We start from the raw sequence: 17,850 nt of genomic DNA, 5'->3' as shown, positions 1-17,850 counted from the left end.
TTCTCAGATTTTTTTTTTTTTTGGTAATGGTAAAATACTTCTCAGAAAATTCTTTGGATTTAACAAACATATAAAACCACTACAAAACCATCCCATAGTAGTCTAATATTTGTTCATATCTGTCCTCTAAATTTATTTAAATGCTCGAGTCTTTCCACTATAATTTCATTTATGGATGGCCAACCATAAATGTTTTTTAATGGTTAGAAAATCTAGATTTTATGAGTTTCGTGGGATTACTCTTAATTTGAATTTAAAACGTTCACGTTTAAAAAAAGAATCCATCCATTTGTGAAAATCTTATTGCAGCTTTATCGTTCAAACGTTACTCAAGCTATTAATTACATAAGGAAAAAAAAAAAACATAACTGGTTTATTAATCCGTTTTCAACCTGAAAAAAAAATCCATGGAAGAAAGTTTGAAGAGAATGAGTTCACTAAGGGAAGGACGAATCTTTTTGGTATATAATGTAATAAATTAGATCAATGGAATTCAGACAAGTGCCAATCAAAGTTGTCAAAATCAGCCACTGAGTCAATGCCATTTGGCACCATTCAGAAAGCCAAGTTGACAAGAAGGTAACGTGGCTAATAGTTTGTGGTTGTGAGCCGTGTGACTGAGTATTGCATCCGACAGACGTGAGCACGTGTCGAGTTTCCCATTAATATAGCCGTTGTTGATAAGAGAAAGCAAGTGAAGATGATTCTTTACTTCTCTTTATTTCACTCTCCCTTAAGAGTAATCCTGAAAAAGAAAAAGTAATAAATCTGGCCCGGTGTTCAGTTTTCGATATCCAAACTAATCGGTTTTGGTATCTGACAACCTTAAGAAATCGAATTTAGCTCGGTTAGATACGGCTTTGATTCAGTTTTTCAAAAAAATGTAACATCATACTTTTTTGTTAAAGAAAAAATGTAACGTTACACATGTACAAGTTCTTTGAATGCAGACGATTATTGTTTTATGTAGGGATTTTCAGTTCGGCTTTTTAACAAAAGTTTCGGTTTTTTTTCTTTTCCTTTGTTCAGTTTCGTTTTTTTTTAATTTTAATTTTGTTGTTGGTTCATTTAATTTGGCTAAAATTAAGCGAACATAACACTGTCCGAAAAATCATATTTGTTTAATTATTTTTTTAAAGGCGCCTTTGTCATTTCTTGTTTGTACTTTGCATATTCTTCCAATCTCTTCGCCTTGCTGCGTGCAAAGCTTTTAAATATTTAAGAATTTAGTTTATATATAGTTTTAATTTTTTTACCAAAAACACAAATGAAAACCATATATACAGATAATGGTTTTGCTGTTGATTGCAATAGACTGGCTAGAGTAACTTCACTCAAAAACGACACGAGTACATTGACTGAGCTCGATTTTGTGGAAGAAACAAAAAGGGGATCGAATTTAAACTTACCGATATATATGTATACACACGCATAACACATATCCAAATAAATACGATCCAGGTCCATCATAAGATGCCAATCCAATGAGGAAGAGACATTTATTTCACCACCGTCCTATAAACATATTATATTCGGTGATAATAACATTTGCAAAAGTAATATTAAATGTAAAATCCCTTTATATATATAACACTGTTTATATAATAAGTAGTTTATAAATAAAGTTATTTTTAAGATTAAATTCTCTATCACGTGAAACTGATGGCCGCAATCTTGGCCAACAATCTATTTTTTTAACTAATAATTGCCAAAAAAATTGCGATTAAGGTTTTAAAAAAGAGAAGATTGTCGGGATTTAACTGCTTCTGCTCGTTAAACCAAATAAAGATAAATAAAGCGGTTCGATTTTCTCTACGAGCAAACCCGAATAACCGTCCTTTATTGGGATTTTAGTAGAAGTAGAAGAAAATATAGCAATTAGCCAAATAAAAAAGACAATATTACATTAGTCCGATCTGATCCCCCAAATGCTTTAGAATGTTCTTCAAATTCTTAATTACGAAAATGACTAGAGTTAAATATAATAACATAACCAGACTAAGTTGGTTGTTATGATATAAATGTGGACATTGTGATTTGTATGGTTAAAATTATGTGGAAATATAAAAAAAAAAACTTTGTAAAAAGCTTTAGCTCTAACATTGCCAAACAAAAGAGAAATGAGGAGTGTGGTTTTTTCTTGGACTCGGCCATATTAATGGGTCCAGTGGAAAAATATAGAAATAAAAAGCCCACATAGTTCGTTTCAGCCACTTCTTAGATTATAATGGGACTAATGATTCAAGCTTACCATTAATAGCAATATTGGACCTTATTGGTGATAATTCATCCATTTGTGGTATAAGCTTATACAATTGTTATATAGTTATGCTTATATAATGTATCCATATGTATATAACAAAAAAAATATATAAGTAAAAGATGATAAGAGTGATAGAGATTTAGAGGACGTGGTAAAAAAACAGTATAAAGGTAATGACAAGCGTCTAATCAGTAGACCTTTGAATGTCTATTATGCTAGTATTCGAAGTCTTTTCTTGGTGACCTCAAGATATAAAACAAATTAGTTAAAAAAATAAAAAAATAATGAGTTGGAATCTGAGGAGCAGAAGGAGAATTAATGAGAGAAGGTAGCAGAGAATACGAACAAAGAGGCATTAAATGATAATTTGTACTCACTCTTTCTTTTCCCTAATTACAATGCTACCCTGCCCTATATGTTTATATATTCCTCTTCGTGTTATTTATATTTATATTTTTTTCCTTTCCTCTTTGATCGTCTTTCTCTTAGGCTGTAAATTATTGTATTTTTCAAATAATTAAAGATTCATTTTCCAAATAATTAAAGATCGAGTCTTAAGAGAAAAAAGGATCTTGAGGAAAAAAGGGTAGTGTAGTTTTCACCTCTATTTGATGTCTTTTATGTGTTAAAAATATGATTAAGTAGAAAACAATTTTTTTTGGAAGAAAATCACAACTTTGCAGTTTAAATGACTTTAGTTTAGGTATTTGTCGAATTTTTTTTGTTTTGACGTAAATTGTTGTAAGTGATAGTTGAAGTTTTAACCAAATAACAACAACAACTAATAATAACAATGGCCAATGTTATATAATTAATTATTATATTTGATGTCAAAATACTATAATCTATTTTATGTTTGGAATTTTGTTTATGTTGTGGATATATCAGGTAGATATAATTGTGTGATGGCAACGTGAGAACTAGATATAACATTCTATTATAAAGAATTCACAAGGTTTTTTATTCTGGCTAGAATTCACAAGGTTTTTTATTTTGGCTAAAAATAAAGAATTCACAAGCATTGAGAGAAGGGTTGCGTTTTCACTTTTCACAAAGGTGACACTTACTGGTGTAATTGTATCAGGTTCAATAAATAACCGGTTAACAAACTAATTTTTTAACCTTTTCTAAAATTTGTGGAAGCTTTCGACTAATCTCAAAAACAAACATACTTTTTGTAAGAACCTTTTCGCAAATTCAACACTAATAGAAAAGTTTGACCGAAGTCAGATACCAAAGTAATTACATGCAGAAATGCACACAATATAATAAAAACTCAAAGGGGATGGGTGAGTGTGTAACTAAGTTTAATACCCTTAATCCTAAAAGATGTATGATATTATTTACTTAAGAAAAATAAAAGGAATGTAGGAGTGGGACAACGTGGGATTTGACGTTTTCCACTTTGTTTCTCTCTTTTAATTTATTTGTATTCTTTTCTCTCGTCAAGACACAGGACAACTCTCGAAGACTGTCAACAACGTTGAAATCTGGAGCTAAGAATCGTCTTCTCCATTTGTCATTCTCATGCACAGCAGCACAGTCTACGTATTTCCCCACGCTTACACTAGCATACGCATGCATTCTATATTTTGTGTTTTTCTTCATAGTAAATACTCTAATCTCGAATCTACATTGATACCTGGTTTTATGGTTTAGTTTTTTTTTTTTTTTTTTTTTTAGAAAAATAAAAAATATATAAATTTTTCAATTGTTGACATTAAAACCCAAGGAAAAAATTTTAAGTTGATAAATTTGGGAGTTATATTAACTTTTTCTATATATGTATTTTGTTTGTTAAAATTTTGTCTATATATAAGGTGTTATCTTTTGTATCGTACACATATATATATATATTTTTAAAATAAAAATTTGTGACAGAAGTACGTACAACGATACATTTATTTAGACTATATGTTAAATAAAATTATAATTCATCTGGTTATGTGCTATACGAATTTTGCTACATTATACGTATGTTTTTTTTTTTTGCTCCGTTTACTATACGAGGACATTTTACTGAGTTTCTTGGACACTAGGAAAATAACAAAATGTTGCAGCACATGTCGCGGGCACTTTGTAACAACAATCTTGGTTTTAATTTTTTAGTTAAAAATAACAAATACTGTAAGAATTTGTATTTATATCTGATGATGTATATATTGATGTAATAAACACAATAAATTCATTAAGACCTCTACACGTAAAAATAAATGCTTTACAACGGGCCAAATATATGTTTCCAAATGCTATAACCGCTCATTTAATTTTAATCGAAGATACTTACAACACACATACGTATACATTATATATATATATATATCACTCACGTATAGTACTGGTATGTTCTAATTTTGAATTTTATACTCCGATTGTCATTCTGATATTTTTCACACTTATTAAAAAAATTATTAAAAATACTACTTTGTTTTTCATTAATGCATTAAATCACTTTTTTCTCTAATTAATACATTAAATCAATAGGGTCAAAACTGGAATATTATTTAAAATTCTGCATTGAAAATATAAAACGATACTCTTTATGAAACGGAAGGAGTAGTACACAATCTTATTTTTATTTCTAAAATTACAGCTGGCTGAACGAACGTATTTATTCTATATAATTTATACATATTCACAAACAAACATATATGGGTTGACAAAAAGAAAGACTTTTTGCTGTCACAAAAAGGAGTTCTTCGAAAAGTGCCTTTTCCTCGTTCCCGTTCTTTAGAATAATTACAATATAGGGAAGATCGTTTGAAATTTGAAGAATTTTGCTGGCACTAATTAATATTAGATTTATGTGAGAATTAACTGCCAGTTTTAACAAGTGTGGGATTTTGTGATGAAGATTATGCATCAAATCTCCAAATATATCAGAATTAAATGTTGTCTGTTGTTTACTTACCGGGCTGGATTCGTTGTTCATTGACTCATTGTCTACCGTTTTGATATGTTGTAATTCGTTATTGAAAAGAATAAAAGTTTTACTTTTCTTTTGCAAAATAGGAGTAGTTATAACAAATTTTGAATAATATAATTATGCCTTAGTTGAAGGATATTTATATATAAATATATATTACATATTATGTCCATAAGTAATAAATATGCTAAGAAGTATTTCAAAAGATAAAAAAGGTTCAAATACGGTTTGGCAAAAACCAAATGGCCATCAAATTTGGGCAAAATTGTACAGTCATAGACACATATACACGTTTTAATAATAGTGATCTATTCGGTCCAATTAGACAATTCTTTTATATGTATTTTGTCTCATAATTAGTCATATATATGAAGTGTCTAAGTATATTCGATTTGACCCCCCCAAAAAAGTATATTCGAATTCATTTCCATCTTTATGTTTTGCATTTTTAATGCATGTTGAGTTATGTTACGTACTGGTTCTTTTTTTTGTTGGTCAGGTTATTACGGTACTGTTTTCTCTGTCTTCGTTTAACAAACGCGACCTTTGTTTTATGTATAACTAAGTGAATCCCCGCACATAACGTGCCGGTTTTTTTCTTCAATTATTTCAAATTTATATATTTTTATTTTTTTAAAAAAAACATAATCATCAATTGATATATTATTATAAATAAATCAATTTTAAATACAATATTATTAAAATATTTAAATTTTTATACAGAAATACCATCAATATTTTTAATTAATTATAACATAAATTTTTGTTCAATATTTACATAAATGTTATTTAAGAATCAATTAATAAAAAAACTTTTCATATTATTAACAAATCAAAAGTTTTTATATAAAAAATCATCAATATTTTTAATTAATTATAACATAAATTTTTGTTTAATATTTACATAAATGTTAATTAAGAATCAATTAATAAAAAAACTTTTCATTTTCTTTGAGTGGTTAAGAACTTAATATTAAAATTTATTAATTAATTTTATTTAGAAAATATAACTTCAAATTAAAAATTGACACATGTCATCTCCATATTAACTCTAAAATGCTAAGGTGGCACTCATATAGAGAGAATTGGCCATCTTTTATATATAAGATATCCGCACATAACATGCGGGTTTTTTTCTTCAACTATTTCAAATTTATATATTTTTGATTTTTATAAAAAAAACATAATCATCAATTGATATATTATTATAAATCAATCAATTTTAAATACAATATCATTAAAAAAAATAAATTTTTATACCAAAAAACCATCAATATTTTTAATTAATTATAACATAAATTCTTGTTCAATATTTACATAAATGTTATTTAAGAATCAATTAATAAAAAAACTTTTCATATTATTAACAAATCAAAAGTTTTTATACAAAAATCATCAATATTTTTAATTAATTATAACATAAATTCTTGTTTAATATTTACATAAACCTTAATTAAGAATCAGTTAATAAAAAAACTTTTCATTTTCTTTGAGTGGTTAAGAACTTAATATTAAAATTTATTTATTAATTTTATTTAAAAATTATAACTTCAAATTAAAAATTGACACATGTCATATCCATATTAACTCTAAAATGTTGAGGTGGCACTCATATGGAGAGAGTTTGCTATCTTTTATATATAAGACTAGATAAAACCCCGCGTGTACACGCGGTAATTTTTATATATATAATAGTTTAGTTTATCAATAATATATAATATATATATATATGAAAATTTAAATTTTCTAAATCATGATAGAATTATGTAATCGCAAATCACTTTCTATGGTTATCTCTTTAAATTATTATTAGACATATATCTGTCTGTTTATTACATATTTTCTGTATTTTTTACTTATGAAATAAAGTTAACAAATACGTACACTCATCGATACACAATAAAATACAAAATATTTTGTTTCAGCTTAGCTTTAAATCTTATCTCAAATCCTTTGAGTTCTGCTTAGGGTAATAAATATTAAAAACAATAATTTCTTTCTAAATATTCTTTTTTTTGTTAAAAATAATATGAAATTCGGACGTCAATAGAATAAATATGATAAAGTTTGGGCATTATATTCTCCTGATACATAAAGAATTTTGTCTATGTGACAGAAAAATAAGGCGCTACGTAAAAAAATTTTATAGCTAATTTTATATTGAGTTAAACATTCACTATATGTCAGTTTTATGTATTTACAAAAGATGTACGAAAACAGAAGTTGAACAGAAAAAAAAATACCTCCAAAACTTCAACTTCGTTTGTTATATCATCTGCTCTAAACCTAATATTGTTAGGCACCATAGCATTACAAATACAAAAATATCATAATTGTTCATGTATGCAATAAATAGAAATTATTTATGATTTTTTAAATGTTTTGCAAACAACAAAAAATATCGCATAAAACTCTAAATTAATATGAAAACAAAAAATAATTATTTTAATGGCTCATAAAGTTTTTTCTTATATATACATAAAATAGGAATATTGATATATATATATATATTGTGTAATTACGCTACATACAGCTTGTTCCTAGCTCTCTTTCTATGAGGGAAAGATTGGTTATCATTGCCTCCTCGTAAACACGTAGAGTGATTATATCCATGTACTTGATCGCATTTCTGATCTGAAACACCAAAAGCCACAATCACTAAAACAAAAGTAACAAAAAAATCTGTATTTTGGATATGTTATTTGAAGACCTTAATTTTTTCTCAATGTTGGTTATGAACGTGACTACAGTGGCACTATATCTGATTTCTGGAATTCTTTGAGCGTGTAAGAGAAAGCTGAAAAATAGGTGGAATGCTGTTCGATTTTATAATAACATATGATTATGGCTCTTGATTCTTTGAATTTATTTTAGTATCGTTCAATTTTCTTGGGTGTGTTTTACGAAGTGGTAACATTACAAGTTCAATGCATTTCCTTTTTATTGTAAGAGAATGACTTTTCGAGATATAAACTACTTTTGTATTTATGTCATGGTTGATGAATTAATTTTTTTTTGGATTGAGAAAATTAATTTTTTCAAAAGCTGATGTGTCAAAAGATGGAGTCCTTATGTGTCAAGCTTGTGAGACTCAACTGAGTCTTTATATAATAGATTTATATTTTAAAAGGAATGATAAAATCTCTTTTTTTTTTGTTGAACATCATTTAAATTAAAATAAGGTCGCAATTACAGCATGGTGATGGAAAGATAAAATCTCAAAAAGCTAAACTTTCTTAGAATATCTTAAATAGCATGGTGATTAAATCTTATTAATTATTAGCACCTTCAGAATATTTGATTTACCATGTACTAAAACATACATAAAGACATATTCGAAGTGTAGAGTTTTTTTATAATCTATTATCTTTAATAAAAAATTTAAGTGAAGGAGAAAAAAATAAAAAAAATGGAAAATTTAATTTTAGAACTAAAAAGAAGAAAGAAAAAGTTAGAGACAATAAATGAAGAATGGTAATATTGGGCAGATCAATAACCCAACCACTCCTCTGACTAACTTTTATAGACAACCCTCATTTCTCTTTTTGATATCTCCTTTCCATTTTTTTCAACTATTTTTCCTAGTCTTATGATTTGATCGTCTCATTACTTTGTATCCTCTTCATGGTCACTGATTAAGGGATTATTATTACCTTCCTTGTTTTCACCCTTTGATTTGGTCAATCCTCACAAAAGTTAAAAAAGGATTAGAATATTGAATTCTTAAATATATATAGGGCCTGCACAAAACTGAAGGGGTAATGGGGTTTTGGAGTCTTCGGACTAAGGTTTTTTTAATTAAAAAATTGCTTTAATAAGTAAAATACCATGGTAAAATGAGATATCCATTGACATGTCTGAAAAAGTAAATCCAAATGTTTACGTTGAAATCTTGAAACTTGGAATATTTTTTTTACATTGTTGACCAAAAAAGAAAAGGAAGTATGTATATACACAAATAAATAGCTGCGGGACCCATCCACCCAGAACCCATGTTTATTTTGTCTTGTATAGCTTTGGGCTCTCTCTCCACTACTGACCCTCTTGAGTCCGTTCTCTTGATAAAAACCTCTTCTTTACTTATCCCTCTCATCATTCTCTTCATCATCACCACATTCATCTCTCTCTCTCTCTCTCCTCTGATCTCTCTCCCTTGATCTCAGCCGGATCTGATGGGGGACGAACACAGAGAAAAATATGTAGAAAATAAGAAATTGATAGAAAAACCCTAATCGAAACGGGTCTGTGTACGAAGAAGGAAAAGGATTTAAAAGAGGGATTTCTTTTTTTTGAGGGGACTGTTGTCTGGCTCGAGGACTCTTATTCTAATTCAATCTCGTTTTCTAAGATCTGTTTGATCTAAAGATTGATTAGGGTTTTAGCGTCGTCGGACCAGGCTTCATTCCCCCCAATTATTGCTCCCTCTCAATCCTCATTAACCAAAAAAAAAACTCATTCTTATTCTTTCATCTTTTGATCTAGGGTTTTCCATCTTTGATTCCATTCAATGTGGAAAAGGTTCGATCTTTAACACCCTTTTTGTATTTTATTTTCTTGTGGTGTGGTCTTCAAGTTCTTCTGAGTTTCTACTGTGTTTGTCTTTTTCTTTGTTCAACAGATTGGTGTAATGATGAAGGGATCTGACTCATGTGAGAAACAGAAAAGTCTATCATCATTACTAACTTTTTCTGGATTTTTTTTTTTATTGTTCTGGCTATGATTTTGTAATGATTTGTTTTCTTATTTATGATGATGTCAGTACGAATTAGCTAGCATTTAGAGACTAGATCTATTCATGGTCATGATTAATGATGAGGGTGATTCAGTTTCAGAACCGTCTGTTTATAAAAACCCAAACCAGATCCACTAGATCTGAAGCTAGATCTGAATCTTTCAAACTACAACTACTATTTTTGCCTCTTATTAGTACACAACTACTAGCTTAGGGTTTCGTCATTCCAATCATAATTACTTCAAACATAAATAAACAAGTATATACTCCAACGTAATTCGTCCTTTTTTATATAGGTGATTGCTATTTTTCTATTCACACTCTAATACTTTGCCTTCTGCAGTTACTTCATGCATGGAAGTTCAAGAAGCTCGATCGGAATTTTTCTCATTTTGTTATATTTTATAATGTCGTAATATTGCAAATGTAATAATCATCTTTTACTAACAGGTACTGTACATGTTAATCTTTTTCTATTTGGATTACCTTGGTGTGTGATAACGAATAATATTTGGATTAACTATTTTTTCAGTCGTCGCAATATAGGTCACCTAATTTATTATATCATATTAGGAATCTTGACCTTATTGGTTGATTTTAGTAGACTTCAAAGACCTTAGTTAACTAGTATTACCTTGGTATGTGATAACGAATTGAAGTCAATATACATTGTGGTATGAACCAAGTACAATTCCCAAAGAATTAACGATTATGTTAAGAGATGACAAATTTATTGTTTTGTTGCACCCCGAACGTATGGTTTAATGTAGTATCAAAGAGTGAAACACTTGTGGTATTCATAACCTTCAAAGAATCAACATTTATTGTTAAGAGAATGGCAACATTTACGGTTTTGTTGCACGTTCGGTTTAATGTAGTGTGAAAAAGTGAAACACTCTTTGGTATTCATATATAACCTCTGTATAAAAAAGTGAAAATTACAAAGGGAATGGATATATATAGAGAGTGGAACGAAGGAATGTTTTTATTTTGGACATTCACTGAACCATAACAGGAAAAAGCGAGATAATTAATTCAAAGGATGAATGTTAAAAATTTACACCGATCTAAAAGAAAACGTGAAAGCCTTTAAAGTAAAAAGGGAAAAGAAAGTTTGTTTTTTGTTTTCCAAAAGTTATCTTTTCACTAGTGATTACACAAATTACCATGGCCTTTACATTTTGTCTTTTTGACATTGTTTTTCTTACAAGTTACTATGTGCTTTATGAAAGACGACTTTGACCTCGTTTTTATCTAACTACGGTTTCAGTGTCTATCTTCCTAGCTACCGCTAGGATTTGATGTTCAATTTAAATCTTTGTTCCATTGTCTAATTACATTTATTTTCTTCAGTACACAGTGTGGCGTTATTTTGTTTTTCCCAGATAAACTTTTGGTTACTATAACTAAATAACTGAGGCGCATTATTATGCAACTTTTCTTGAATACATTTTTGGAAAAGTACATCCACAATACTGCACATACTAAGAAGTAAGAATTTTCTCCAAGAAGGGAAAAAGGTTTCTGATTAATTTTGGTACTAATGTTTTTCTTCATATGTATCCCATGATTCCTTAGTAATGTTAATGAATAGGATTTTCATGGACATTATATGCAAGATTCTGAAACATTGGAACTGAACTTCAGATTTGGACTTATAAAAGTGAAGGCGAAGGCCGAGTTCGGCCCACTGAGTCGGCCTAGATGATTTTAGGTTGATAAATATACATACGGTTGGTCCTCCACAACGGCCATTGGCTGGGTGGAGTTTTTTGGCCGCTTACTTTCACAATTTTCCCCTTTTGTATTTCGTTGTCTCAATTCTACCACAAAGAATCTGATTGTTAATCTATTGGCATAATAATCTGTAATTTATGTTAGTCAAAATATATTCGTGTTTTTAAAATTTTATTTTACACACGAATTCACAAAGATGCTGAGAAAAATATATCTTTCGATCGACCCGTGAATTGTTATGAATTATATTATTATTAGAAATCACTGGGTTAGTTCAAATCTCTTTCGTTGTTTGTACTTATTTACATCAACCGATAATCTGACCTACTTCCATTCTTGTGTCTTTTTTATAGCCTAAAACAGCTAATCTCTATTAAACGATTAACACCTGTTTATATCCGTTTCAAAATAAAAATAAAAATATTCTGTATCACTTCAGATACCAAGAAGTATTTGCTACGCCACTCCCTCCACCATCGCCCACTTGGAGCGGTCTCACTTTGTCTTTTTCATTCTACATTTTGTCAACTCTTTTTCATTTATATCTTCTTCCGAATATTGAGTATTTTTGTTTTCTTATGGTTTTTGCTTGATTTTGTTTTTTGTTCTTTTACATTGATTATTCTGATTATTTATCATACTCATATTTTATTCTATTTTAAAAGAAGTACGTTTAATTACACAAAGGTTAATGGTTAACCATGAACCGTAAACCGTAAAAATGAAGCAAACTTGAACCTGAAACTTAGTACTTCTGCTTGAAAATTCTATCCACAAGATTTTAACTGTCAAATTTTTAGGCTAAATTTATCACTTGATTTCCGATAGCTAGGCAGTAGGCAGCCCTTGAAAATTATTTTAAAAAATAAAAATAAAACGAAACTGAAATTATTGACAGATTCAATTGATGCGTGATTAAATGGTTACTCTTTTCTTTTCGGGCATATTTTTTAGATCTTAATCCAAAAAAGTCAAAAATAAAAGCTGATTGAATTTGAATTATTACTCGTCTTGGTTATACACAATAATAATAATAATAATAAAAAATCTCAGTTTTGAACCTTATATCTCAGTCAGCATCCCTCATAAAAACCACTTTTTGTTATCTCCACACAAAAAAAAATGAGCAACTTTATCAAATCTCAGAAACCCTCTCCAATTCCAAAAGAAGATCCTTGGCCTTTCTCCTCTGTTTTCTAAGCCAAATTTTATCGGAAAATTTTAGAATTTTCTTCCTTTTTAGCCTCCTTCTTTCTTCATTGTATTATAAGTTATGGGTTCTGGAGAAAAAAACTTGAAGAGCTTTCACTCACATCATTCTAAGAACAATAGCAAACAAGGGATCAAAGATGTTCCGAAAGGTTGTTTAGCAATCATAGTGGGATCAAAAGAAGAGAAAAAGCAAAGATTTGTTGTTCCTGTTTTCTATTTTAACCATCCATTGTTCATGCAACTCTTAAAGGACGCAGAGGAAGAGTATGGCTTCGAGCAGAAGGGTACCATCACAATCCCTTGCCACGTGCAGGTTTTCCGGTATGTTCAAGACATGATCCACAGAGAGAGATCGATTAATTATCATACTAATCATCATAACCATAGCCATAATCATCTTGTTGGATGTTTTAGAGCTTGATGATGATGATGGTGTATGAGCGTGATCATTAGTATATGACGATGCAATCAAGCACCAAAGTTAAAAAAAAAAAAAAAAAGATTGTCTTTGTTTTAATTATTAAGCTTTTATTTCTTTTTAATTGTCTTTGTTTGTATGGGTTTGATCTCGTGGAGTTGTGGAGCCAAACACGGCCTAACCCACAAGATTAGGAGTAATAGTGGTGTTTGAGAATATAAATATAAAAATGTGAATAATGAATGTTGATTGTCGATTTATAATTGTTCTAGCTACAGTGCTATACAATTATCTGATTTGTGATGATCACGATGGTGAAGATAATTGTACCGAGCGATGGCGATTGGTGAACAAGTTTTGGCAATTAGCGTTTAATATTTTGTTCGAGGCGTAAAACTTTGAAAAGTGGAAAATGGATAGTCACTAATAAACTGATTCTATCTGTAGTTGATTTCAAGTTTACAACGTTCAAATTAACTACTTTTTCTTAAAACAAAAATTTAAACCCACGAATGACGTGGACAAGTCTTACAAACCCAGCATGGGCCGATTTAGGCCCAGAAAAGTTTTTAAGCAAAGTAGCCGAGTGATTAATATTGTCTTTCTCTCTTGTCCATATAATAGGCCCAGCATATTAAGAAAGATAAATATTGGATCATGTGAAATGTCGTCCATTTTTTCAATTACTCGAAAGTTAATGTACTTAACTACTTATAATTAATCGCTCCAACAATTATCGAATTCAAACTAAATTAAAATGATTGAACCGTGAAACAAAATTTAACTTATTCGAATTTTTGTTACCTTAGTTGCCCTTTGAAACTACTTGTAACGCTTAGCTGATCTGAAGTCGCCCTCCAGTTAGCTCCGCCGTAACCGCCGCACTTGGCCACCGTCCTCACGCTTTCCACAAACGCTTCTGTTTCCACATCCTCCGCAAGAATATCCGCCAACTGCTCCGGACTTATCACAAGCCTCACTTTCCACACTCCAGAGCCGCCGCCGTTCGCAGCCGCCTTCACTGGCGTTTTCCCGATAGACATTCTAAACGGCGTTGCTGATTGGTCGGAGGAATGTTGTTGAGTGGTAGAGGCCGTTGCCGCGGCGGAAGAGATAGGGAGGAGGTAGTAAATGTTACCGGGAAAGAGCTCTTCGCCGTGGAGAAGCGGCGGAGATGAGTGGCGGAGGCTTAAGGTGTCGTGGATGACGTGGCCGGGATATTCGTTGGTGATATAGTCGGCGAAAATTGGAGGATGGAGCTCCATTACTCCACCGTTTGGTGTCACCACTTTTATTAATAAGTCATCTTTATCGTATGATGTTCTTAAACCTCCACTTCCTTTGAATACGCAATTACCCATTTAATTTTCTTCACATATACTAGAATAATGACACGATTGTATATCTATGTAATAACTCATGGAATCTGAAGAAAACCAAAATAGAGAAGGGTCTAAGATAGAGGTTTTCTTGGAGGAGCTGAAGTATAAAAACTTTACGACGTCAAAGAAAATAATTGTGGATGGTCCACTACTTTTCTTGGTAAAAGAATGAACAAAGATCCTGTGCTTGCGATTTTATATCACCATATTCTGATTTGTTTTTTTCTTTCTTTCTTTCTACACTCATAATTTAATTTTGGTATATTCGAGAGAATAATTAGTAATATAGTCTTCTTCTTTTTTTTTTTCAACAATTAGTAATATAGTCTACAATGTAGATTTATTTACTAAACTTTAAAAATGGAGAAAAGGTTATTTAAACGAAGAAATATTTTCCAATAATCCTTTTTAACAAAAACAAACTTCATTTGCCATATTTCCATTGAAACCACTTGGTGTATTGATTGATATGGGTTAATAATGTTCACGTGAGGTCAAAAGGTAAAACCGTAAAGGAAATGCCGACATAGACACAAAAAAAGACTTTGATTTATCTTTAATTTTGGAATCATACACACTGTAATTGGATTTTACTATGTCACTTTCCGCTGAAGCCAAATTATTAAAAGTAAGAATACAAAAAATTGATACGAAAAACTTTGGTAAAAAATTATGCTATAAAATAATAAATGGAACACGTTCACGTGTTAACTATGGGCCAAACTTAACATTCAAGAACAAAAATTATACTATAAAAAAGACTATGGGCGAAACTTCTTTATTTTTTTATGATAAAAAAATATGGACCAAATAGAGTATATCTTGTACATCTTGTTTTTGCTCCAATTGATTATTTAAATATGTGGATCCATGCCCTACAACAATATAACATTTTGTCTTCTTATTTTACACGAAAAGGGGGAAAAGGTATAGCAAAACAAATGAACTAAAATATATAGTAGCACCTTTCGGTGCACTCAATTACGTACCAACAATTTCTTGGCGGGTCATTATTCATTTTATGGGTCCTAACGGGTAATGGCCAAATTACAGTTTGTGTTTCTAATATTTAACTTCAGTTAGAGAAATGTGGATTCACAGAGTGGTAGATGTGTGAGAGCAGGAGCCACTAGATTACTTGTTTTCGAAATTATATGCTAAAAAAATTCAGATACCAAAAACTAAGATGAGCAGTAAACAAATGAAAAATGTATCCATTATTCGGTTAAAATAATTCAAATGTAAAAATGATGGTGTTCAATTTGGGGTATAATGTAGTTTTGGTCCTGAAAAGTTTATTGAGATAAATATTAGCAGTAAAATTGAATACATTGTCGGGTATAGTTTGGTTTCCGTTCCATGTGAGCTTAATTTTTAAATTTAAAATAAAAATCCAAAGGGATAATTATTTTGGTTCTCTTTTCTGTATTTTCTGTCTCGGTGTAGACTCAATTTAAGATTGTTTCGCCAATAAAGAATCATTTTGGCTTTATTTACTGAAACTAAATTAAATTAGTTTCTCCTAAATTCGGTTCAAATTATTTTGGTAGCGTTTCTTAAAAAAACGGTAAATCGCACTTTTAGACTAACATCGAAAAATTTAAGGCCTAACCAACACTACATTACGGGCCAGACTTCTGACCAAATGGATTTATATAATGGGCTTAACAGTAACTAAACTAATGATTCTAAATTACACGCTATTACGGCATTGTCTTGTTTAATGAACTGTGCAAAACGGGGATCGCACAATATTAAATTTCTTTTAAATATAAGTATAGAACCCAACCAGAAAAATGGGGAGGTTTATATGTAATTATTTTTTCAATAAAACGAGAAATAGGTGATTATTACTTTATTAAATTACAGGAGAGGTGACAAATCCCGGAGATAAAGACCGTACTTTAAGATAGTTGACGCGTGAAACACACCCAGCGTTATGTTGTGTGTGAATTTACTTAAATTACACGTCAGCAGATACGTGAACCAGAACAACGCTTTAATTTCGTCTCCAGAATTTTCAATAGCCATCTTTAGTTTCGTCTAATACCCTCGCATGCCCCATGCATCGTAGTTCACATCCTTACTCAACTCCTTAACCCAGAGATAATAATAGTAATAAGGCCAACCCTATATATAATCCATAAGACCATAATCTCCTATATATACACGTATCAATTAGTGCAAGCATTTGGCAACCAAGAAAGATTGAAAAAAAATGGGAAATATTCTAAGGAGAAGCAGCGCTGTACACCCGGCTTCCGGCGAAGGGATGAGAGGAGGATACGTGGCGGACGCGGTGGCCGGAGAGAAGAAGGGTCGTTTAAGGATTAAAGTGAGGATGAGAAGAGATAAATTCGAAGAGCTTTTGTATTTGGCAAGTCGTGGTGGTTGTGATCAATCAGACGGTGGTAATAAGATTGGTTTCTTGATTCTTAAAGAATGTATGGAAGGTCGCTTGCCAGCGAGTGTTCTTGGCTCCGATGACGATGTTTGGTCTCAACGGTGTGGAAATTTCTTGGTGTCTCGAAGATTGGGTTAAATCATAGAGGAATAAATTAATCGATATATGTCTCTTCAATATAGATAGATAAATATATACTATATACACTTCTTCTTTTTGGTTAAACGGCCTTCTGATATACTATAGTCTATAGTTTTCTAGATCATTATCATAAATATTAGGCTAAAGAAAACAGGAGCTCCCTCTTATTTAAAAAAGTCAGTATTTTTGTGTCGTGCTTTACAAATATAAATGTAAACTTCCATTTTCTTATTGTCAGTTTGTCACCATATTTATGTTTAGGCATATACATACAGAAAATACGAATTCTCTTTTTTTTACACTCGAAAACCATCATTATCAGAAATAATAAATTTAAATTCGCTACATAGCATATTAATTGTAGATATTTCAACATTTAAACTACATAAAAAAAATTAAATCCAATCGGCTACTTCAAACTTTAATTCGTTTCTAGTTAGAGGAATGATTTTAAAGTTTTTTATCAATCGGGTGAAAAATAATGTTTTGTATAGATCGAGGTCAAGGTCACGTGAAATTGATTTTTAAAAAGGTAAAAGGGCAGCAAATGTGAAATAAATATTATATACATATATTATATTTAAATGATTTATAAAATATCAGCACGAGATTTTAAAGGTCTTTTTGCATTTTGT

The 17,850-nt window shown here is 30.3% G+C and overlaps 3 protein-coding genes across 3 annotated transcripts; 2 read left to right on the top strand and 1 right to left on the bottom strand.

Annotated features, from left to right (window-relative positions):
* Window positions 1–12,758: 12,758 nt before the first annotated feature.
* LOC18020307 (auxin-responsive protein SAUR32) lies at window positions 12,759–13,370 on the top strand. Its single transcript, XM_006402367.2, has one exon. It carries the CDS (start codon window positions 12,932–12,934, stop codon window positions 13,289–13,291), a length of 360 nt encoding a protein of 119 aa, XP_006402430.1. The 5' UTR covers window positions 12,759–12,931; the 3' UTR covers window positions 13,292–13,370.
* Window positions 13,371–14,061: 691 nt separating this feature from the next.
* Window positions 14,062–14,649, bottom strand: LOC18020306. Its single transcript, XM_006402366.2, has one exon. The coding sequence runs from the start codon at window positions 14,647–14,649 to the stop codon at window positions 14,089–14,091; it is 561 nt and encodes a 186-aa protein (XP_006402429.1). The 3' UTR covers window positions 14,062–14,088.
* A 2,077-nt stretch (window positions 14,650–16,726) lies between these two features.
* On the top strand, window positions 16,727–17,395 carry LOC18020305. Its single transcript, XM_006402365.2, has one exon. The coding sequence runs from the start codon at window positions 16,889–16,891 to the stop codon at window positions 17,210–17,212; it is 324 nt and encodes a 107-aa protein (XP_006402428.1). The 5' UTR covers window positions 16,727–16,888; the 3' UTR covers window positions 17,213–17,395.
* The last annotated feature ends 455 nt before the right edge of the window (window positions 17,396–17,850 follow it).

Source organism: Eutrema salsugineum, unplaced genomic scaffold (assembly GCF_000478725.1).
Source record: "Eutrema salsugineum unplaced genomic scaffold, Eutsalg1_0 scaffold_19, whole genome shotgun sequence".
Lineage (NCBI taxonomy): Eukaryota > Viridiplantae > Streptophyta > Magnoliopsida > Brassicales > Brassicaceae > Eutrema > Eutrema salsugineum.
The sequence above is the reverse complement of the archived record's forward strand: the minus strand, read 5'-3'. Positions and strand labels throughout refer to the sequence as shown.